At 42.9% G+C, this 23,514-nt stretch overlaps 1 protein-coding gene across 1 annotated transcript; it reads left to right on the forward strand.

The window, feature by feature from the left end:
- Positions 1-647: 647 nt before the first annotated feature.
- Positions 648-22,656, forward strand: akap11 (A kinase (PRKA) anchor protein 11; the record flags this gene model as incomplete). Its single annotated transcript, XM_034205834.1, is given in 7 exon segments — positions 648-753; positions 10,060-10,150; positions 11,803-11,913; positions 11,994-12,047; positions 15,413-15,544; positions 17,657-17,921; positions 18,276-22,656. Coding segments are annotated over 6 exon segments (5,006 nt in total), but the record flags the coding sequence as incomplete, so codon positions are not given.
- Positions 22,657-23,514: the final 858 nt, after the last annotated feature.

Below are 23,514 nucleotides of genomic sequence, written 5' to 3' on the forward strand. Positions count from 1 at the left end.
ATTTTGGAGGCAATTTTGTATTTTTTACTCCACTACTATTTATTTTACAAATGTTGTTACCAGCTACTTTGCAGGTATGAATTTCAAATACAGAATATAAATCAACCAAAAGAATCATTATTTGTTCTAATGATTATTAGAAGTTAAGCAACCCAGCAGTATATCAAGTAATTTAAATAACCCCCACCTTTACCAAGTGAATATTGACATTAATGCAATAATAATTATAATATTTTTAAATCTGATATGGGCCATACCGGAAAATGCGTACTTGTTGTACTTGAAGTGTATTGAGATACCAATACTTTTGCACTTTTACTTTACAATTGTGTACTACTTCTTCCACCTCTGATACAATTGTAAAACAAACAATTATTTATTAACAAAGCACTAATATACTAATAAAGGACTGGCTTATCTAAAGCCAGTTGAGTAGCACTTGAAATGTTTGGCTCTATGAAACCTGATGTACTTTATGATTCTGTTTTCTTCAAGGTTGTGTCTTCCTGGTCGAATGTACTTATTGTAAGTCGCTTTGGATAAAAGCGTCAGCTAAATGCAATGTAATGTAATGTAATGTAATGTAATGTAAAACTGGAGTAAGGGAAGCATGAGTGAAGTTGCCTCCCTTTAGTTACGTTGGTTACGTAATTTATGTCACTTACGTTAGCAAGAACCGTTCCTAACTGACGGTTCGCGCATGAAACCCAGCGGCTGTCGTCAACGCTGCTGGAGACCCACCGACACTGAGGGGTGAGAAAATATCACTCAATAACGTCTAATAGTCATGTTAATACAACACTGTAAAGACAACATAATGCTGTTTGTTGTTGTGTAGTTACATCTAATGTTGTCGTTAGCTTCGTGGCTAGCTAACGACAATACGGTGACGTCACAGACCGCGGCCTACTAGCCTCTGTGATTGACAGCTTGTCACCTAACAAGGTGGTTTTATGAAGCTCTGTGTGACTGTCATTACCTGTGGTTTTAAAATTGTTTGTTTTGAGCTGAAATGGCTTCATAATGGCGTGTGTGTTGACTGTGTTGTGTTAGCATAGAGCAGTTAGCGGTGGTGAGTCAACATCAGCATCCACAGAGAGAGGCTCCTCTTCGGCCTGCTGCTGCGGAGGAGGAGCAGCAGCCCCACAAACTGCAACATTACACAGCTATTCCTCCACCATAACATGCCTTTATTAACCTTTCGCTAACGTTAAGAGGTGTGTTACATGCATAGGTGTTGAATGCAACATCCAGTCTGATGTATGACAGTCATTGTCAGCTACATGTGTTTCTGCTCCTTGAATCGGTTGCATTCACATTTAGCTGAAAATGACATTTCAAGATTCAAGGCTTTTATTGTCATTTGAACATAGCTACAGTGTAGTTATGACAAATACAATATTAGGTCACATGCTCCTCCAACAGTGCAACACAATACAACAGATAACATAGTGCAAGTAAATACAAATAATAGAAGTAGTGCAGAATAGTCTATACAAGTAATTGGAATATTGTATATATATATATATATAAATTGTAAAGACATGTAAACAACTGTCATATATCTGCCTGGGTGTTGGATTATATATGCATGTCATACACCTATTTACGTTGATGTCAATTCAGAGAGCTACATTAGTGACTTTGCCCATGAGATGCATTTATTAACCTTGTGCTAACGTAAATAGGTGTATGACATGCATGGTTGTATTTCAGCTAGATGTGTCCATGCAACCGATGCAAGAAGCGATGATGTTGCTCTTGACAGTATAAAATGAATTCTGTAGACACAGTATTTAGTGAACACATCATCTCTTACGTGCAAAATAACTCGTGTAGCTCTCTTTCCTTGAGAATATGTGTATGACATGCGTAGGTGTAGCATGCATCACCTAGTCTGATGTATGAACGTTGTTTAGAAGTCACTTTCAGCTAAATGTGTTCATGCAACCCATTTGAAATGCCATGATGATGCACTTGACAATATAATGTACATTTGCTGTGAGCAATGCTTAGTGAGAACACGGTTTCTTACGTGCAAAGTGACTCTTTCTCTGAAGGAGGAAGGTGTTGTTTTCAAGACACCCAGAGGTGACGCTTAAGAGCTTAAAATAGAAATTGTGCTGTTCAAGTGGAACTCAACACTAAAGTAAATACTTGAATGTACGAGCTGCAATGAGAAGCTGATCGACAGAAAGTCATCGCCTTCTTAATCATTCTTCTTGCAACAAATGCTGTTATCGTCCTCTCAATTCTGCTTTTCTCTGTTTGATGTCACATCATTCTGGATATCTGGGCCTTGGACGAGAACAACAAGACTTTCAAGGGAATAACTTAGACTGTGAAAAACTGGGTTCTGATGTTTTAAGGACAAGTTGATTAGTAAAGAAAAGGATGAATTGATAGTTGCATTTTTGTTTTGAGACATCATTATTGTGTCTCAGGAGTGTTTCTCTTTAGAGTCGGGCTGCATCTTATTCTTCTAATTATTGATTCAGAGAATGATAGAATTGGGAGGGATGAAGCCCTCTGTAATGGTCACGCACGCAGAGCACACAGTGACATGTGTTCTCTGCTTTTAACCCATGCTAGTACCAGGAGCAGTGGGCAGCTACTGTACAGCGCCCGGGAGCAATGGGAGTGGGGGGTGTCCGGTGCCTTGCTCAAGGGCCCAGGAGGTGAACTGGGACCTCTCCAAGTAGCAGTCCACACTCATATACACATATTTAGGTCTGTTCGGGACTTGAACCGGCTCACAGTCCAAGCCCCTACTGACTGAGCCACTGCCGGGCATTAACCTCTCAATGTCCCTCAAAATGTGATCGTTTGAAACCCGAAGACATTTCATTCCTCTCACATTGACAAAGATAATCAGTAAATCCTCACAATTGATGGAGGACATTTTGCCATGCACAGGTGTGTGTGTAAGACAAATGAATGACAGTTTCCCTCACTTACCTGTTTTAGTTTCAGGGTCCTGGTTTTGTTAATGCTGTTTCTCTCATTGTCTCCATGTCACACCTTACTGGGACCCGTGGATAGAACAGTGGCATCGTTAAGGTGTATTAGTAGCACCTGTGATTATCCTGCTATCACACACCAAGCTCTACTGGATGTAAAACACCTAACTAGAAGCAGGAACTCGGCAGTGTGGCGCTTTTGCATGAGAAATTGAATTAATCATCATTTAAAATAGCTGCAGATAATTTATTTGGCGAATTATCATTTGAACTGTACTACGAAGCATCTGCAGCTCCAACATATGTCTCTATGCCACAACCAAGTTCAGTTCAAGGCTTTATTGTCATTACATTATGACAGTATGTCAACTTAAGAGAATAAAAGTTCACATTTGTAAGACATTAGTAATGAAGACACTCTTAAAATGCGTTTTCTTATGAATGTCATATCTTTTCTCCACTGATATCACCGGAGCAGAAGGTCACCTGTGTTTGTTTTCTCACTCGGACTTCTTCTCACGTCTCGCAGTCTGTTCTGAGTTTTCTGTTGTTTTCTCCTTCCGGCCACCCACACTTCGTTCTCAAAGTGTTGGCCCACATCAGCTCCGAAGCAAACAGGATTTTAGACTACACAGTTCCTGCCCTTGACAGGTTGTTTTTCTGTCTCCTCTCCAAGAAGATCACAAACACCCCCGAGAATCCTTTTGGCGGCGGGATCTGCTTAGCTTCATTCCATTTTTGTAATGATAATTTGTTTGAGGAGTCATTGTTTTTAAGCCTCAACTAGTCTCTCTTAATTACAGTTTATCCATGACAGGGCAAATACCAAATAGTTTAGCTGTAATTGGACCACATTGGTTGCACCAGGGGTTCCCAACCTTTTTTCCCAAGAGCCCCCCCCCCAAATGACTCCTGTTGGAAGTTGCGCCCCCCCTCCCCCACCCCCCACACACACACAAGGGGGGGGGGGGTTTCGCGCAGCAGCGGTAATTATTGTTTAAAAGTAAGCCGGATTTTGCCGATGTGTTTATGTGGATTCAAAAGTCGTAAATAATCTACAAAATGGAGGAGACCGATCTGATCGGAGCAACTGTGACAAATCATCCAACTGAAACCGGCATGGACAATGACTATGTTTTAAAAATGCGCTTATCCAGAAAAGCCTGGTTTGGACACTTTACGGGCGGAAGAAACATTTCTATTAAAGAAAGAATTATACATTTCTGTCTTTTTATGCCTTTAATACTCACTTGAATTTGTATTCAAATTAATTATTCAATTATTTTTTATATTTTATTGTAATGTAGAGACAAGGCTTTTAGTGACAATCATGTATTGCGTTACAATTATATGTAAAAGAAATTCTAAATATGATATTTGGCCTCAAATCATCTGAGGCCTGGCGCCCCCCCCTGCGATCTATGGCGCCCCCCCTGCGATCTATGGCGCCCCCCCATCGTGTATCACTGAATACTAGAGCTGTGATGTGAACATAAAGACATCTCAGGCTAATAAAAGCAGACTTGCTAACGACTGAATCTCTGTTCAGGATAGTCAGAGCCATAACAGAAGTCATGTGCATCACTTTGTTTGAAAAAATGGTTGAGACACTTAAAAAAACACTGCATTAAGCGCCCCGTAAACAATAAATATATATATACGTACTTTTTTTGACAACTAGTGCAGTTACTATGCTACGCTGCTGGGAGCAACAATAGCTTTACTATTCTTTCTTCAATTATTACTAATATTAAACTTGTCGCAGGTCCACTTGGGTCACCAGAAATACCCCCAGAAAGTGTGAACAGTCCTCCAGATTGTGTACGTTCTCTTAATAATAATAATAATACTAATAATACATGGGATCTTTATGCTCAAAGACGCTCATGTGCAAATAAACCTTCCTCAAAGTGTACGATTCTTTGTGCACGCTATTTTCAGAACAGTTTTAAACAAATGATCCGATTGCAAAGTGGTGGGGACAAAACATGCCCATTTCTAAAAGTGGTGGAGGACATATTCCCTGCGTCCCCCCGGTATAAATGACGCCTTTGACAGACGTCACTGTGCCGGCTTGCTTTGTGATTGAATTTGCTGCATAGTTGAGGTTTATGTAGCAGCAGCAGCTGGTCGTGTTGTTTTTGCACACTGCCCACCAAGGCACCCACGAGAAGCTAGGAGGTCCTGGATCAGTGGAGGAAACCTGTGCTCTTGTTCTTGTTCTTTATTAGGATTACATTACATTGCATTTAGCTGACGCTTTTATCCAAAGCGACTTACAATAAGTGCGTTCGACCAACAAAATACAAACTTGAAGAAAACAGAATCATAAAGTACATCAGGTTTCATAGAGCCAAAACATTTCAAGTGCTACTCAACTGGCTTTAGATAAGCCAGTCCTTTATTAGTATATAAGTGCTTCGTTAATAGTTCTAACGCTCGAAGTGGAGTCGAAAGAGATGAGTTTTCAGTCAGTCGATATGCTAAGTATTGCGATACCATCTTTGTTTTGACTAACTTCCTGCCACTGACTTGACACGACAGCACAAGAAAAAGCTCTCGAGTGGATTGAAAAAGCAATTGTTACCAAAAACTTTCATTTGGATTTGCTATTATGAATAGTTTATATAATAAAACAGGGATGGGCAACTTTGATGGTGGTGGGGGCCACATCATTGATGTACTGGCCACCAGGGGGCCGCAGATTTACTTGCAACACACACACACACACACACACACACACACACACACACACACACACACACACACACACACACACACACACACACACACACACACACACACACACACACACACAAAGTCCATGTATTGTATGTAATTATTAACAAATATACAAAGTCTGATCTTCATTGACATTTTACAATCTTTCCAGGAGCATCCTCTAATAACCTAAACAAATATCAGTTCACAGAAATGTTATTGTTAAGTGAGTGTTTGTATTGAACAGGTTATTAAACAGTGGAATACAACTTTGAAACTATTGGAAAGCACGGAAAATGTGTGCATTGAGATGAACCATTAGATGACATACACATGAAGCCATGGACACTACCCAGACATTAGCTGTGTAACTTGAACCTAAGACACTTGGAGCCTCTGCTGACGCACAATAAGGGGAGTGTCCACACAGACACCCGTCAACCCGCACTCTGCTGTTCCTCAGCGCCGCCCCCCCCTCCCTCCCGCACTCTGCTGTTCCTCAGCGCCTCCCTCCCGCACTCTGCTGTTCCTCAGCGCCGCCCCCCCTCCCTCCCGCACTCTGCTGTTCCTCAGCGCCGCCCCCCCTCCCTCCCGCACTCTGCTGTTCCTCAGCGCCGCCCCCCCTCCCTCCCGCACTCTGCTGTTCCTCAGCGCCGCTCCCCCCTCCCTCCCGCACTCTGCTGTTCCTCAGCGCCGCCCCCCCTCCCTCCCGCACTCTGCTGTTCCTCAGCGCCGCTACCCCTCCCTCCCGCACTCTGCTGTTCCTCAGCGCCGCCCCCCCCTCCCTCCCGCTGACATTATGAATGAAAAGCATAGTAATCATAGATAACACGGCAGGGTCCGTGACAGTGTGCTTTCATCTGATTTCAAATAAACAAAGTCTTGGTTTTTAGAATATTAAACTTGTTTCACCAAATTCAGATGATAAATACAACTTTGAAGCTTCGGCATAATTACAAGCGGTAACTTAGCGTCACAGCAGGCGTAACCATAGATATATATAAACACTGTTGTTGTGTTTATATATATCTATGGGCATAACAACAGCCGGTGTGTATTGTGAGTATTTCCCCGGGAAACAAACACAATACACACAAACCCGTCACAGATTATTTTGCGGTATTTGGCTGCCGAACGAAATCATGTACGCAGATCGCGACGTAACTAGGAGTAACCCGGGCCGCCATTTGCCCATCCCTGTAATAATCGATAATTGGCGCCCTTGTATCGATACAATATCGCCACGCAAAGTAGCGCGATAGAGAGCCTAAGTCCCGCCCTTCTACTTCCGACCCATGGGACCTTATTTCGGCAAAATTATGTATTGAAGTCAATGGCGAGAGAGAAATTATCTTTCGATCCCGTTTGAATTGTGCCACGAATTACACATATGATGTTTGTCAATTTAAAAGATAATTTTGCAAGTCAAGAAACTGTCGAACTGTGAAGTAACGCTTAGTTTTGTGTGAAACCGCTCTATGTACTACATCTCTGGTCTCGCACAACACACATCACCAACACCAAGATGGCCGTCACCTTGGCACTTTGCACCTCTTTCTTTCAGATTGAGGTGAAAAGTATTAAACGATGTGAAAATCATTACACGTCTGGGCATGCTGAGAGCTGCTATTACACAAAAGGGGAGTTAGTCGGTTCCGTAAGAGCCAGCATGCGGACCGGCGGTACAAGGTTTCGGTGAGTGGTAAACGAGTTATGACATCACTTACTCTTGGATTTGTGTGTCTTTCTAGTTGCGTATTTTCATAGTTCAAGGTTCAAGGCTTTTATTGGTCATACGTACAGAGATGAAACGATGAACGATGAACATATTAGGTCACAGGCTCCTCCAACAGTGCAACACAATAAAACTGAAAAAGTGAAAAAAAATAGAAAAATAGCACGAAATAGTGCAATAAGAGTCGATATACAAGTTATTGGAATATGATATATTAGATAAATCATTTCTAAGTAGCAGCCAGATTAATGTTATGGATGTTATTTCAAAGAGATAGTCTTATATTTCAACAGTTTTACGACAAACTGTGACTTTCTTGACTTGGAAATTATTTTTTTAAATGGACAAACATCATATGTGTAATTCATGGCACAATTCAAACGGGGACAAAACATAATTTCTCTCTCGTCATTGACTTCCATACATATTTTTTCCGAAATAAGGTCCCATGGTGGTCCACCGGAAAGGGAGGGACTTAGGCTCTCTATACTATGCTGTATTGATTATTCCCCCCACCCCTAATAATAATACATACAGAGCCCTCAGGTTCTCAGGATGAAGGACCGCCTGCATGTGTCTAGACTCAGCTTTGGACCGTACCTCAAAGGAGAGGCTTGCATTTCTTGGGAAACTTTTCCTTCTTGTACACTGTAAATATTTTTGCCTCCTTTACCCGCTGCTTACCGAGCGTGTTTCCCCGGCTCTGATCACACACCCCTGTCCTCTGAGCCTCACTGTTTGATCTTTGATGCGGGCTTGAGTGTTTAAAGAATATCAAAGAAGCAGAAGCCTTCTGCAGATTATCCTCCGCAGCAGGACAAGTCTAGGCCTCCTCGTCTTCCTGGCAACTGGGCAACCTTTGTCCTGGTGTTTATAAAACATATAGTATACATGGGGTTACCCACATTTTGGTTACACCTTTTAAGCCAACCTAAACCCAACTCATTACTTTTCTTTCTTTTTTAAATGTAGTGTCAAAAAAACTAACTTTCACTACCTAAAACCGACTTTAAAGGGGACCTATCATGCAAAATGCACTTGTTGATCTCTTTTCTACATCAACATGTGTCCCCGGTGTGTCGGGGAACTCGCGCAGCGTCAGAAAATAAAACCCTCTCTCTTTTCCTCCGTACCCAAATCTCTAAAAACGGGGAACAACGGAGCTGATCCAGATTTGCGTCCGATATGACGTAATATCTGAAATGTGGACCCACGGGCCAATCAGAAACGTTGCTATCAGAAACAATGCCCGACTGTTTTGGACGTAATATGGTCGGTGTTTACATTAGCATCGCTAACACTCAGAGCTAACCTGTACTGGAGAGCATGTGTGTGAAGAAGCAGGAAGTAAAAAGGAACTCACCTTGTGGTATAACCGGCAAGAGAGAAAGTCTTTGAGCTCCAGACTGTTTCAGAGAGAATCCTTGATAATCCATGATATGGCGTTTCATCACGGCAGCATTTAGTTTAGACGGTAGCTGCCGGGTCCCGCATGAGCTCAGACCCTCCTTTTTTGCTTTATCATTTTTTTTTTAAAGCTTTATACATAAAATCATCACTTTTGAAACAGGAAGTGAAATGGAGGGATATGAGGCACCGGCTAGAATGGGTGATCTGTTTGGTGTTTTGAGCAAAACACTTCATAGACATGTTTTTAATATATTGTTATATATCTGAGACCTATGCTATTGCCTAAAGATAGCATGATAGGTGACCTTTAAAATAGAAACATTTGATGGATTAATGTCCTATATTTTCCGTCCAAGTGTATTTCCTTTAGACAAATATCATCTTTAAATGTTTTTAACAATATTATTTCTAAGAAGCAGCTTTCATATTTACGTACACACTCTAACTTTTCCAAACCATTTAATATTTATAATCTTTCTGTCCAAATATCATGTCTTGTTTTGACTGCTTTTTGGAAAACTAATATAAAAATACCTTAAATGTAAGACAATTAGTGTTCTGATTTATTTGGCATGATGTTTTGAATGTTATTGTAGTCCTTAAGAACAACAAGTGTTGTTTTAATATTTAAATCATACAGAGACATCATTGAACAACAATTAAAGTTAGCTTTTAACTGAACTGAATCTTCTCATAAACACTTACAACACTTTCTAAACACTTAAAATGACTTACAGTTTATGAAAAAGTAAGTTTGCATATAAATTGTGGTCATGATGTTATTTGTGTGGCAATTAGATGAAAAATCCCATTGTTCTGACACAACAGGAAGTACTTGATTCTTTGTTATTTTTTGTACATGGATTTGAGATTCTCTGCATTGCTTCTTGTGTTAAAATGTGTTTTAATCTTGAGTTCATTGCTAACCGTTGGTTCAGTAAATCACAACAAGCAGATAGAGACACAGTGTGATATCACTGTGTTTACTAATAGCTCAGATACTGTCCTGGCTTCATCATGTGATGCTGTGGTTCAGAGACAGCTGAGGAGCATGAGAGAGAGTTCACTCTTCTGTTTTCTTATAGAACTGGAGAGACTACATAAGCCACAGGGCTCAGCTGTGGAAAGAGATGATATAACTCTGAATCATTTCTATGCTCTATTATATTGACTAAACTCTTTTGCCATGTCGCTAACTCCATTTCTTCTCCTGTGGCACCTTTCAACTCACAGGTGAGCGGCCGGTCAGCTCTCCGTCACTATGGACGCCTGTGCTCGTATTAGAGGAGTCCCGATAAGATCCAGGGCCACAGTCCGGAAAGAGGTCTGTTTACTGAGTTACAGCATCTTATTCTGCTTCTATCTGTTGTGTTTTGTGTCTTTTGAAATGATATGTCAAGCCCCACCCTCCAGTCTTTGTTTATGGATGCCATTCAGTGTTGGAAATGAACACTAGCATTAGCCAAAAGCTGGTAAAATATGGTAAAAGTGGTTTCTAGATTTGCTTCACTCACCAGCCCAAAACCTATTGTAATGTATTGAGTAGCTTGCAAGTCATTTAGTCAATTTGCTACGAGGGCAGGTAGACAAAAACATTTATGTATTTTACTTTCTCTTATGTAATGATGTATGATATGTTAGGTAAAATCTTGTCGTACTTGTTTGTCCAGTTTGTTTTGATATGATAATGCACTATTGAACTTTAACAGCTTGTTGGGTACCACTTTACAATAAGACTACCCTTATAAAGGATTCATAAAGGGTTATGAATTAGGTTATGAATTAGGTTATGAATTAGGTTATGAATTAGGTTGTAAACACTTTATTAATCATTAAGAACCATTTATAAACCAGTTCTAATATAGTTTTCATACTTAGCGAGAATCAACTCGGTGAGCAACAGATACCAAGGATGCTGGCTGATGAAGGAGACGAAGTAAGCTAGGTAGCCAATATAAGGCTTAGCAGTACAGATAAATGTGGGCTCACTATTTGGCAAGCAACCGGTCCCAGTTGCCCTGTTTATCTCATGTCTTATAAAAAGCTTATTAATGACAAGTTATAAAGTGTTCACAACCTGATTAATAAATGAATTACAAACTATTCGTAAACCCTTTATAAGGGTAGTCTTATTGTAAAGTGGTACCGCTTGTTGTGTGTGTTCTGAAGTTGCTTCATGTTAAACTGCAGTTTTTAATGTAGTGAGATGTGTAGGTGTTTTTAAAATGTCTATTTGAATATAATCTGATTAGCCAGGATAATTGTCCTGTGTAAAAGCAGGCAGATGCACAAAATACCTTTCTTTACTCAACATGTATGCATGCTACATTCATTGTAAAATACAGAGACATCACATGTTACTTGTTAGACGCTTTTATCCAAAGCGACTTACACGCTCAATACTGTGGGCAATCCCCACAGGAGCACTTTGGAGTGAAGGGTCTCAGGGACACAACGACATGCTGACTGCAGTGGGGTTTGAACCTGTGCCGTCCACTGCGCCACACGCCTCCCTAGAGACGTTGTGTATTTATTTAGATTGTAGTAATGTGTTATTTATTATTTGCACTTTGGCTCGACCAAAAATCGTTTTAAAAATGTGCTATATAAATAAAACCTGATTTGATTTATTTCTCAAAAGTAATTGGAACATCATTTTCCACAGGCCTATAGGAGATTTATATAAAAAGATTACACATGTAGGGTAAATAAGTTAGTCAAATAGCAAAGACATATAATAAATAAAAGAAAAAAAACAGAAATCAAACGTCAAATACAAAAAAAGACCATATGTATTAGTTCTAGTTATACTTATTACATCTTTAAGTTACAGTTATGCCAAAGGGGTGATCTGCTGGGGTCCTTTTGTTTAACATGTGTCTGAGCATCAGTATCCTTAAATCGATACATTGGTTTCTCATTAATGTTCTATTGGGTAACCATTCACTAACTCAAAGTATGACCTTGTGTTTGAAGACTGTGCGTGATGTCGGGCCGCAGAGTGTGAAGAGCATCCTTAGGAATAAAAAGGAGCTTTGCAGCGTTGGCCTCGAGCTGCCAAATAGAGACTCCACGAGACTGACGGAGGTTTGTCACGTAACCACCAGCAAACATATCGTATTCAAACATAAAATCACATCAACACTGACCCTAAACTGCTCTTTCAGATTCATTTTGTGTGTCTGCCTGAGCAATGTGAAGGAGAAGATGCCACCCAACAGGTATGTTTTCATTCATAATAACGAAACAACGCTTGTCAGGGGTTAGGTTAGGTTAAAGGTCCCCTATTATACTGTTTTTCATCAATATATCACAGGTCTCAGATATATACAGAGCCTGTCTCTGATTGGCTGAAACACCAAACAGATCATTGCAGAATTACCCATAATCCCCTCTGTTTCAGCCCTGTTTCCAAAGTGCTGATTCTCAGTCTGTAGCTTTAAATGCTAATGAGCTGCTGCTGGCCACGCCCCTCTGAGAGATGATTGGTTAAAAATAACTCAATGGTGCTCTAGGAGGAGATTCAGGTGATAGGGGGGAGGGAGGTTACCTTGGTTGCTGATTGGCTAATGGTTACACAAGACAAAACATCGGTATGACATCATCAAGTGACCAAAATCTGATCAGCTCATTTTCAGACAGGTTTTTATAGAAATGGATCAAAAAGAGAGAGAATCTTTGTTCCTGAAACTTAGAGTCTCTTTCCACAGAGGGGACACATGTTGATGTAGAAGAAGACATGAAGAAGAGGAGACACAGTTGATGTATGAGAAGAGACATGAAGAAGAGAGGTGGACCACATGTTGAGTGTATAAGATACATGAAGAAGAGGGGACACATGTTGATGTAGAAGGAGACGTGAAGAAGAGGGACACATGGTGATGTAGAAGATGACATGAATAAAGGGACCAGTGAGCAGAAGAGACCATGAAGAAGAGGGGACACCCTTGTTGATTGTAGAAGATGACATGAAGAAGACTGGGACACATGTTGATGTAGAAGAGACATGAAGAAGGGGACACATGTTGATGTAGAGAGACATGAAGAAGAGGGGACACATGTGATGAGAAGAGACATGAAGAAGAAGAGGGGACACATGTTGATAGAAGAGGACATGAAGAAGAAGAGGGGACACATGTTGATGTAGAAGAGACATGAAGAAGAGGGGACACATGTTGATGTGAGAGAAGAGACGTGAAAGAGAGGGGACACATGTTGATGTAGAAGAGACGTGAAGAAGAGGGGGACACATGTTGAGGTAGAAGAGACGTGAAGAAGGGGGGACACATGTTGATGTAGAAGAAGACGTGAAGAAGAGGGGACACATGTTGAGTAAGAAGAGAACGTGAAATGAAGAAGAGGGGACACATGTTGATGTAGAAGAGACGGTGAAGAAGATGGGGGACACATGTTGATGTTAGAAGAGGGGACACATGTTGATGCAGAAGAGACATGAAGAAGAGGGGACACATGTTGATGCAGAAGAGACATGACTATGAAGAAGAGGGAGGGACACATGTTGATGTAGAAGAGACATGAAGAAGAGGGGACACATGTTGATGTTAGAAGAGCGCTGAAGAAGAGGGGACACATGTTGATGTAGAAGCGACGTGAAGAAGAGGGGACACATGTTGCTGTAGAAGAGACGTGAAGAAGAGGGGACACATGTTGATGTAGAAGAGACGTGAAGAAGAGGGGACACCTGTTGATGTAGAAGAGACGTGAAGAAGAGGGGACACATGTTGATTGTAGAAGAAGACGTGAAGAAGAGGGGACACATGTTGATGTAGAAGAGACCGTGAAGAAGAGGGGACACATGGTTGATGTAGACAAGACGATGAAGAAGACGAGGGGACACATGTTGATGTAGAAGAGACATGACAGAAGAGGGGACACATGTTGATGTAGAAGAGGACATGAAGAAGAGGGGGAACATGTTGATGTAGAAGAGACATGAAGAAGAGGGGACACATGTTGAGTAGAAGAGACGTGAAGAAGAGGGGACACATGTTGATGTAGAAGAGACGTGAATGAAGAGGGGACACATGTTGATGTAGAAGAGACATGAAGAAGAGGGGACACATGTTGATGTAGAAGAAGAGACGTGATAGAGAAAGGGACGGGGACACATGTTGATGTAGAAGAGACCGGAAGAAGAGGGGGACACATGTTGATGTAGAAGAGACATGAAGAAGCGGGGACACATGTTGATGTAGACGAGACATGAAGAAGAGGGGACACATGTTGATGTAGAAGAGACATGAAGAAGAGGGGACACCTGTTGATGTAGAAGGACGTGAAGAAGAGGGGACACATGTTGATGTAGAAGAGAAGTGAAGAAGAGGGGACACATGTTGATGTAAGAAGAGGACATGAAGAAGAGGGGACACATGTTGATGTAGAAGAGACATGAAGAAGAGGGGGACACATGTTGATGTAGAAGAGACATGAAGAAGAGGGGGACACATGTTGATGTAGAAGAGACATGAAGAAGAGGGGACACATGTTGATGTAGAAGAGACATGAAGAAGAGGGGACACATGTTGATGTAGAAGAGACATGAAGAAGAGGGGACACATGTTTGATGTAGAAGAGGACATGAAGAAGAGGGGACACCTGTTGATGTAGAAGAGACATGAAGAAGAGGGGACACATGTTGATGTAGAAGAGACATGAAGAAGAGGGGACACATGTTGATGTAGAAGATACACGAAGAAGAGGGGACACATGTTGATGTAGAAGAGACACGAAGAAGAGGGGACACATGTTGATGTAGAAGAGACATGAAGAAGAGGGGGAACATGTTGATGTAGAAGAGACATGAAGAAGAGGGGACACATGTTGATGTAGAAGAGACATGAAGAAGAGGGGACACATGTTGATGTAGAAGAGACATGAAGAAGAGGGGCCACATGTTGATGTAGAAGAGACATGAAGAAGAGGGGACACATGTTGATGTAGAAGAGACATGAAGAAGAGGGGGACACATGTTGATGTACTGTAGAAGAGACATGAAGAAGAGGGGACACATGTTGATGTAGAAGAGACATGAAGAAGAGGGGACACATGTTGATGTAGAAGAGACATGGAGAAGAGGGGACACATGTTGATGTAGAAGAGACATGAAGAAGAGGGGACACATGTTGATGTAGAAGAGACATGAAGAAGAGGGGACACATGTTGATGTAGAAGGAGACATGAAGAAGAGGGGACACATGTTGATGTAGAAGAGACATGAAGAAGAGGGGACACATGTTGATGTAGAAGAGACATGAAGAAGAGGGGACACATGTTGATGTAGAAGAGACATGAAGAAGAGGGGACACATGTTGATGTAGAAGAGACATGGAGCCCCACATGTTGATGTAGAAGAGACATGGAGAAGAGGGGGACACATGTTGATGTAGAAGAGACATGGAGAAGAGGGGACACATGTTGATGTAGAAGAGACATGAAGAAGAGGGGACACATGTTGATGTAGAAGAGACGTGGAGAAGAGGGGACATGTTTTGCATGATAGGTGACCTTTAAGGATGGCTGCAAAGATAATTCACCTCTGTGTCTCCTTCTCCTTCTTCTTCCCCAGGCCATGTTATCTTTGCCAGGAGGACTGTGTGAGCTTCTCAGGTCGCTCCACGTTCACAGCCTGAAGAACGACGAGGTCCTGCTGCTCAAAGACTCCCGCCGGCTGACGGAGCACAAAGACGCCGGGCCTCACGTACGTCACAGACCTTACGTATTGTGCTCAGTCAGCACCTTTTTAAAGTAAAGTGGAAGTGAGCATCAAGGCAGGGAAGTGGAGGGGAGACAATAAAGGGAAGTGAGAATGAGAGCTCAAGTTGTATTTGGTTTGAATCAGAATCAGAAACAAGTTTATTGCCAAGTAGTTGAACACATACAAGGAAGGTGGAATTGGTGCATACATAAACACTTTTTAAAGAAATTGACCATAACATAAAACAAGAAAACTATAACAACATTAAAATATAGCAATGTTTACATTACATTGCATTTAGGCTTTTATCCAAAGCGACTTACAATAAGTGCCTTCGACCAAGAAGATACAAACTTGAAGAAAACGGAATCATATAAGTACATCAGGTTTCATAGAACAAAAACATTTTAAGTTCATTTTAGTTAGTATACGAGTGCTTAGTTAGTGTTAAGTGCTTAGTTAGTATACGAGTGCTTAGTTAGTATACGAGTGCTTAGTTAGTGTTAAGTGCTTAGTTAGTATATGAGTGCTTAGTTAGTATACGAGTGCTTAGTTAGTATACGAGTGCTTAGTTAGTGTTAAGTGCTTAGTTAGTATGTGAGTGCTTAGTTAGTATTAAGTGCTTAGTTAGTATACGAGTGCTTAGTTAGTGTTAAGTGCTTAGTTAGTATGTGAGTGCTTAGTTAGTGTTAAGTGCTTAGTTAGTATTAAGTGCTTAGTTAGTATATGAGTGCTTAGTTAGTGTTAAGTGCTTAGTTAGTATTAAGTGCTTAGTTAGTATATGAGTGCTTAGTTAGTGTTAAGTGCTTAGTTAGTATTAAGTGCTTAGTTAGTATATGAGTGCTTAGTTAGTGTTAAGTGCTTAGTTAGTATATGAGTGCTTAGTTAGTGTTAAGTGCTTAGTTAGTATATGAGTGCTTAGTTAGTGTTAAGTGCTTAGTTAGTGTTAAGTGCTTAGTTAGTGTTAAGTGCTTAGTTAGTGTTAAGTGCTTAGTTAGTGTTAAGTGCTTAGTTAGTATATGAGTGCTTAGTTAGTGTTAAGTGCTTAGTTAGTATATGAGTGCTTAGTTAGTGTTAAGTGCTTAGTTAGTATTAAGTGCTTAGTTAGTATATGAGTGCTTAGTTAGTGTTAAGTGCTTAGTTAGTATATGAGTGCTTAGTTAGTGTTAAGTGCTTAGTTAGTATATGAGTGCTTAGTTAGTGTTAAGTGCTTAGTTAGTGTTAAGTGCTTAGTTAGTGTTAAGTGCTTAGTTAGTATGTAAGTGCTTAGTTAGTGTATAAGTGCTTAGTTAGTATATAAATGCTTTTTTACATGGAATATGGATTAAATATAGATATACCCGTACAATACAATATAATTAAATAAATATATATATGGGCAGTTACAATGTGCAAAATGGTGAAGGTTGTACAGGACTGACAGTATTAAAATGAAAAAGATAATCTAACCCTTAGACAAAACCTTGGTAACTCATCTAGTGCCAATGCCAATAAAGCTAGTATAGCAACTTAAAGGTATGCACATCTGATTACTTTATTGACAGATATCTGACCATCTTGTCAGATTTCTCACATTTTAAGTTTGACAATTATTTCGTAATTTTTTTGTAGCTTTTGAAATATAATATTGTTGTTCCTAAAACGAACTAAACGGTTTCCTAATCTTATGGCTTTGTCTGCCTCTTCATGGAAGCAGACCAAGTCTTTTTTCACGCTGTTGAAGAAGTGCCGGTTGGACGGAAAGATGTTGTTTTTTCAGCCCACGATCGCACTCTTTCGCTTCCTGGTCCTGTGTTCTGCCCGCCCTGTTTGGGTACACTCTGCCCTGCTGCTCACTCTGGGGTTTTGACGGCTATTTCCGACAGCACCTATCTCCAGAGTGATTCTGCACATGCTACAGATCAAATCTCAATCAGACATAGTGTACAGACATAACAATACAAAAGATCTTTCACACTATCAGCAGATTGTAGAGTTTATAGACTCCATCTGCTTGTTGGTTACAAATAATGTCATTTTAATCTAAATGAGCGGAATACACCAGGCTTAACTGTGAGTTTTTCTCTCTTTCCCTCCCTTTCTTTGTCTCTTTCTCTCACATGCTGCTGCCTTTAGTGCTGGTTAAAGACTGTGTGTGTGCTGAGACATAATCCCAGTACTAGCTTCTACCCTCAGGCCAGCGTAGCTTCTCTGGCCGGTTTGCTAGGATGCTACATGGCAGGCGTTCGCTATGCGTTGGAGATCCAGGCTCTTCAGAGGGGCTCAGCTGAGTCCTGCCAGGCTGAGGAAGATGACACTAACCAGTCGGTCTCATCAATCGAGGATGACTTTGTCACAGCCCTGGAGCATCTGGAGGAGGATGACACAGGACACAATCCCTGTACGTTTAACATCTAATGCTTAGTGGCATGTTGTAGCCTGTGGTCTCTTAAGTAGAACATCTTGTGATCCAATCAACTGAATATAGATACTCCTGCTAAAACAAAAAATGGAGATCTGATTTAAAACCCCAATCTGTTTTTTATACCATTATGAATCACATGTGTTTCAGTGGCCAGCATTTGTCAGTTCTTCTATATGGCACAGCTAGTTTGGATGTTACTCTCTTTTATATAATCAAGGCACAATGGATAAACAGCTTTTGTTTGCTTTTATGGATAAATATTCCTCATCTTGAATCCCCTCTTTGTATGTACCGTATATAACCAGTTTCTTTCCCTTTCCATCTCCACAGCTGCAGGCCCCTATCGCCATTTGAAAAAGCGTGACGTGGCATCACAGACAATCCCAGCTCACAGAAGAAAAAAGGAATTAGCAGGCTCCCGTATCATCATATGCTCATCGTCGAAGAGAAATGCAGCCAAACAGAGTCCTGGTCCGGATGTCTCTGTCACAGTGCAGAGGTCATCGGGCCTTGAATCCCAGTGGACGTACTGCAGCCCCGGAGCTCGTGTGCCCTCCCCTGTGATCCATGTCAGTGAATCTGAAGACTCTGACGGCTCAAGCCCCAGCCCAATCATATTCCTAGATGAAGTGGGCTACCAGAAGAGCATGCGGGCCAAACTGGACATCCCCCAGGTGCCAGGGGGTCCCAGAGAGCGCGTTGAAGACTCGGACTCTGAAGTCAGTGAGTTCTTTGACAGCTTTGACCAGTTTGATGACCTGGATGAGTTGAGCTCAGATAACTGCACTCTCGCACTTCCTCTGGATGCGATCAGTGCCTCGACGTCACAGAGCAGTGGGTCAGTATCCAAATATGTGTCCAGGGGTTGCTCAACCAAGGGAATGAACCCTCACCGATTTGACCACCCAACTCTCCCAGCCAATGTGAAAAAACCCACTCCTCTGAAACCAGGCTCGCCCTACTCGCTTCACTCTGAGGTGCCTGACTCCCCTCGACCAATGCAGACCCCATCGGACGAGAACGGTGGCCCACTCTTCAGTCCTGTAAGCTCCTCGGCCTTCAGCCCCTTGGTTGACTCTAGTGGACCTCTTGAGTACTTCTGGAAGGCAGAAGAAGATGGACAGGACATCTTAGAGCTACGTAAACCCCAGGATGTCTGCTCTCTGTATAAAACCTACTCAGACTTTGCCAGCAGTCTTTCCAAAGAGATTCTGGGATCTGTGTGTGGCTACCAGTCTGCCGTTGACATCAGTGACAACAAGAATCTCAGCTGTGTCTGCCACAAGGAATTCGAGAACCCTTCAGGATACCTGATGAAGCTCTCAGAAATACAAGAGACGGTAACAGTGGGCGCTCTGCAAAAGAAGTCCCAGTCTCTGAAGGACGGCATTCAGAGGTTTGCCACTGACCTGGTGGAGATGAGCTTGGGCAGCGCGTTGCGAGACCTCCAAAAAGGTGTATCCTCCTGTACCACCACCTTGTGTCACCTGGCTGCCAGGCTCACCTCCTCAGTGTTCCAGATGGCTTTCCAGGAGATCGGTATGCGCCACGCCTACGTGTTGAAAAAACGGGCAATCAATGGATTGGCTGGCTTCCTGGTTGGAGAGGCTGTGTCCGGGGCGCTGAAAGACTTCCTGACAGTGAAGAAGCAGATTTTCCACAGCACAGTGTCACAGTTCGCTGCTGAACTGGCTGAAGAGCTGGTGTTTGAAGGCATTATGGAAGTGTGTCAGTTCTCCCACCCCTCAACCCCTCGCACCCCTAGTGATTGGTCCTTTGGCCAAGGGAACGAGGAGGAGGAGGAGGAGGAAGAAGAGGAGGTGGTTTGCTCTTATGCTTCTGACTTGTCTGAGTCGGTTATCCAAGAGGCCTTCATAGAGCTTTCTCAGGCTGATGTGTCCTTCACTAGCCAAGCAGCTATAAGTGTGTCTCTGGACAACATCTGTTATGTCAATTCAGAGACCACTGGTGCTCAAACCTGCAGTACCTTTGCTAACCAGCAGGTTCTTAGTTCCAGCTCTGCTGCAGCTGCCCCAGGGCCCTCTGGAGAAGATGCTTCCTGTACGGTGAAGAAAGCCTTGTTCACTGTATCAGGCATGGCCAGCTGTATTCCTGTGCCCAAAGCAGGCCAAGCCCTCACACACATCCATGATTCTGAGGAGACCTGTCAGTATGAGTTTAGCCTGTCAGATATCCAACAAAACAGCCCCAAAAGACTAAATGTGTCTGCCACTGACGCACAAACTCACCTTCACAGTCATGGAACTCAGACCCCAACGCCTGGAGAAGACCACTCTCATGGAAAGTCCTCTTTCCAAAACTTCTCTGGCAACATGGTGGATATGATAGTAACTGAAGCGTGTGAGCTAATAACTGCTTCTAAGGTGAAGAAGAGTTTCGGTGACTGTGCTGAATTCTTTACGAAGACTATCGGCAGCAGAAGGGATTCTTCTTCTCAGCAGGAAACTGAAAATGACGAGGCTCCAGATTCCCCTTCAAAGCAGGGCGCTTGCTTCAGATATGTCTGTAGAGATCCTGGATATGTTAGAAACATCATCCCTGTTGAGCAAGCAACACCCCCAAGCATTCCTCACATTTCCTTCCAGACAAGCCAAAATAGAGCCAGCTGTGAGTTAGACGCCAAGAACAAAGGTGTGGCTGAAACACATCCTGTGATGATGCATACCCTTGATGTACCGGGCACCGAGATGGGTGGACAAAGGAGGACATCTGTTCCGGGGGATGACTCGGCTCAAAGCTCTGGACAAAAGTCTGGTGGGACTCCCGGCCCTCCTCCTTCTACCCCTCAGCAGCCCAGCGAGGTGTCCAAAGAGAAACAGATCAAACAGTTCTCAAAGAAGCTGAAAAGCAAGCTAGCCAAGGAATTTTCCCCCGCTACCCCACCTCCCACTCCTCACTATCAGCCTGAGCCGGGCCCAGGGCCAAAAGACATCTCCCCCGAGGCAGACAAGGCTGAATTCATGCTTAAGTTGATGAGGTCTCTCTCTGAGGAGGCGGATGGCAATGAGGATGAAGAGGTTGAAGAATTGGCAGAAGAGGGTGGAGTCGATGGCACTAACAAATGTCCAGAGACAGGAAGTGGCCGACGGGATTCAAACCAGATTTCCGCTCGCCGAATGTCCCACAAGGAAGCTTTACATTATGCCGAGCGGTTGGCTTGCCATATAGTCTCAATGGCAACAGAGATGGACACTCTGGGAGTAGCGGAGGAGGAAGGAGAGATGAGCAAAGGCAGTGGAAGAAGGAGAGACAGTGTGGCTCAGTTCTCAGAGCAAACCCTAAACACCTTGTGGGTTTATGCCGGGGAGGTGGCCGGAGAAGTCATCAATGACGTGAAGAGGATGGTGAGCTCTGCACAGCAATGTCCATATCACAAAGACCTCAGAAGAAGGAGCTTTGAGAGATCTAGCTCTGAATCTTTGCATCACCAGTCTCCTCCTGGTGCAGAGCAGAACAAAGACTGGAGGGTAGGGCGGCTGGCTGAGCAGTGGTCTAATGACCTGATAGCCTCGGTCTTCCGGTCTCCTCCCTCCACTTCAAGCACGATGTCAAGCTCCAGCTCTGGCCTGTCCTCTGAGTATCCGAGCTGTGAGAGTGTGACAGACGAATACGCTGGCTACCTCATTAGGGTTCTGAAAAAGGAGGGAGGCAACAGGGAGTTAGTGCTAGACCAGTATGCGAGTCGTTTGGCCTACCGCTCCATAAAACTGGGCTTGGCTCATGCCAGTCGCAAGATTAATAAGAGATCCTCTAGCACCCGGCTTCACTCTTCCAGGTCGCTGCCCGATGAATGGAAAGTGTCTGGAAGTGAGGCCTCGACACCCAAGAACAGAGATGAGTCGGTGGTTAGTCCTTCAAGTGATGCAGCTCAGTGTTGTTGCAGTGACTCTGAAGAGCAGAGTCAAAGGGAGTACATGGATCTGCTCAACTTTGCAGAGTCGTTAGCGTACAACATCACCTGCGATGTGACCCGCAAGCTGCATTGTTCCTCTGCACGACTTCCCAAGTCTCTCACTGACTCCTGTCTTTATAAGAAGTCCAAACTTGAAGACATGGCAGAGAACCTCATCAGGAACTCCTTCTCCTGCCCTCTGTTGTCCAATGAGGCGAAGAGCAAGCAGTACCACAGTACAGGAAGCCTGTATGACGGTGGCTACAGGGGTCAGGTGATGCAGGTTATTGAGCATTATGCCAGGAAAATAGTTGATGACACTCTGAAGATGAGCATGGCTTCAGTTGGACAGTCATCCCGGGAGCACCAGAGGAACCAAGGTCACAAGAGACACTCTCACACCCAGAGGTTGTCTGAGGGCCAATCGCTGGGCCATGCTCTTGGGGAGAGGACATGCCGTTATTGTCAGGTCCAGGAGTGCCCATACTGCACCAAACCTAGCAGGCACCACCACCAGCCCGTACTTCAGAGGAGGAGAAGGAGGGAAGACGGTCCGGCAAGAGCTGAGCGTCTCCCCAGCTTAGAGATTCCCAAGATCCACATCGACCTGGACCACAGGGCAATGTTTGCAGAGGAGATGGTGTCGATGGCAATGGAGACAGCTAAACGTGAGCTGAGCAACACCAGCCTGAACGCAGACAGCGGCATTGGGCATGATGGAGCCAGCTATGCTGAGAGTCTCACTGCTGAGATCATGACGTCGGCCATATCCAACATCTGCCTGCCCGGCAACATCAGGTAACCAACCATGATTCAGTCTAGTGGTTGTTTTTGATGCTTTTTTCATTTCAATATGTTTTCGTTTGATGGCTAGAGCAACACATACCTAGTGTAGCTTTTAAGGAGCTTTGTTAAATTGACTTTTGCCTATATATACGCAACGTGATTCTTATCACCTTCAAATTTAAGGGGTTTTTTCGTAGCCGTTTTCTTCACCCTTCCAACAAGTTTCATGAAAATCGGGTTAGTGGTTTTTCCTTAAATACTGCGGCTTTAGTATGTTTATATGTTTTTCATATTTATATGTTACCTTACTTTACCTATAGGTGCTTTCACACCAGTACATTGCCGTACTTAGTTCCCAGAACTTAGTTCATCAGATCGCGTTCACACCGGAATAAGTCCCTGAGGGAGGATTAGGCAAATGAAGCCGCTGACGTCACTTCTTCTTCTTCTGCTTTGGGTTTACTGGCTGGCCGCAAACAACTCCACCGCTCCCATGTTTTTTTTGTGTTGCCATAAGTTAGTCTCTCTCCGTTGGTGCGCTGGGCTAATGCTAATAATGCTAATGCCAGCAAATAAAATGGCGGCTTCACAAAACTTTTACGAGTTTTACGGGTCATGGTTTGCAATTCGACCAGCCAATCAGAAATTGGAACCTTTTCCTCCCCAGGAAAGTACCACCTCTCTAGCAGGGACTGAAAAGGGGTGAAAAGGTTCGCAAAAAAAAGTTTTAGTTCCAGATATGTTTGGTGTGAACGCAAAATCCCAGGAACTATCGGAACTATTCCTGGGAAAAGTACTCCGGTGTGAAAGCGCCTATTGTAATGCATTCAGACAATTGTCATCCTCAATTCCCATGTTTTTAAAAGCTGG

This window comes from Gymnodraco acuticeps, unplaced genomic scaffold (genome assembly GCF_902827175.1).
Source record: "Gymnodraco acuticeps unplaced genomic scaffold, fGymAcu1.1, whole genome shotgun sequence".
Classification (NCBI taxonomy): domain Eukaryota; kingdom Metazoa; phylum Chordata; class Actinopteri; order Perciformes; family Bathydraconidae; genus Gymnodraco; species Gymnodraco acuticeps.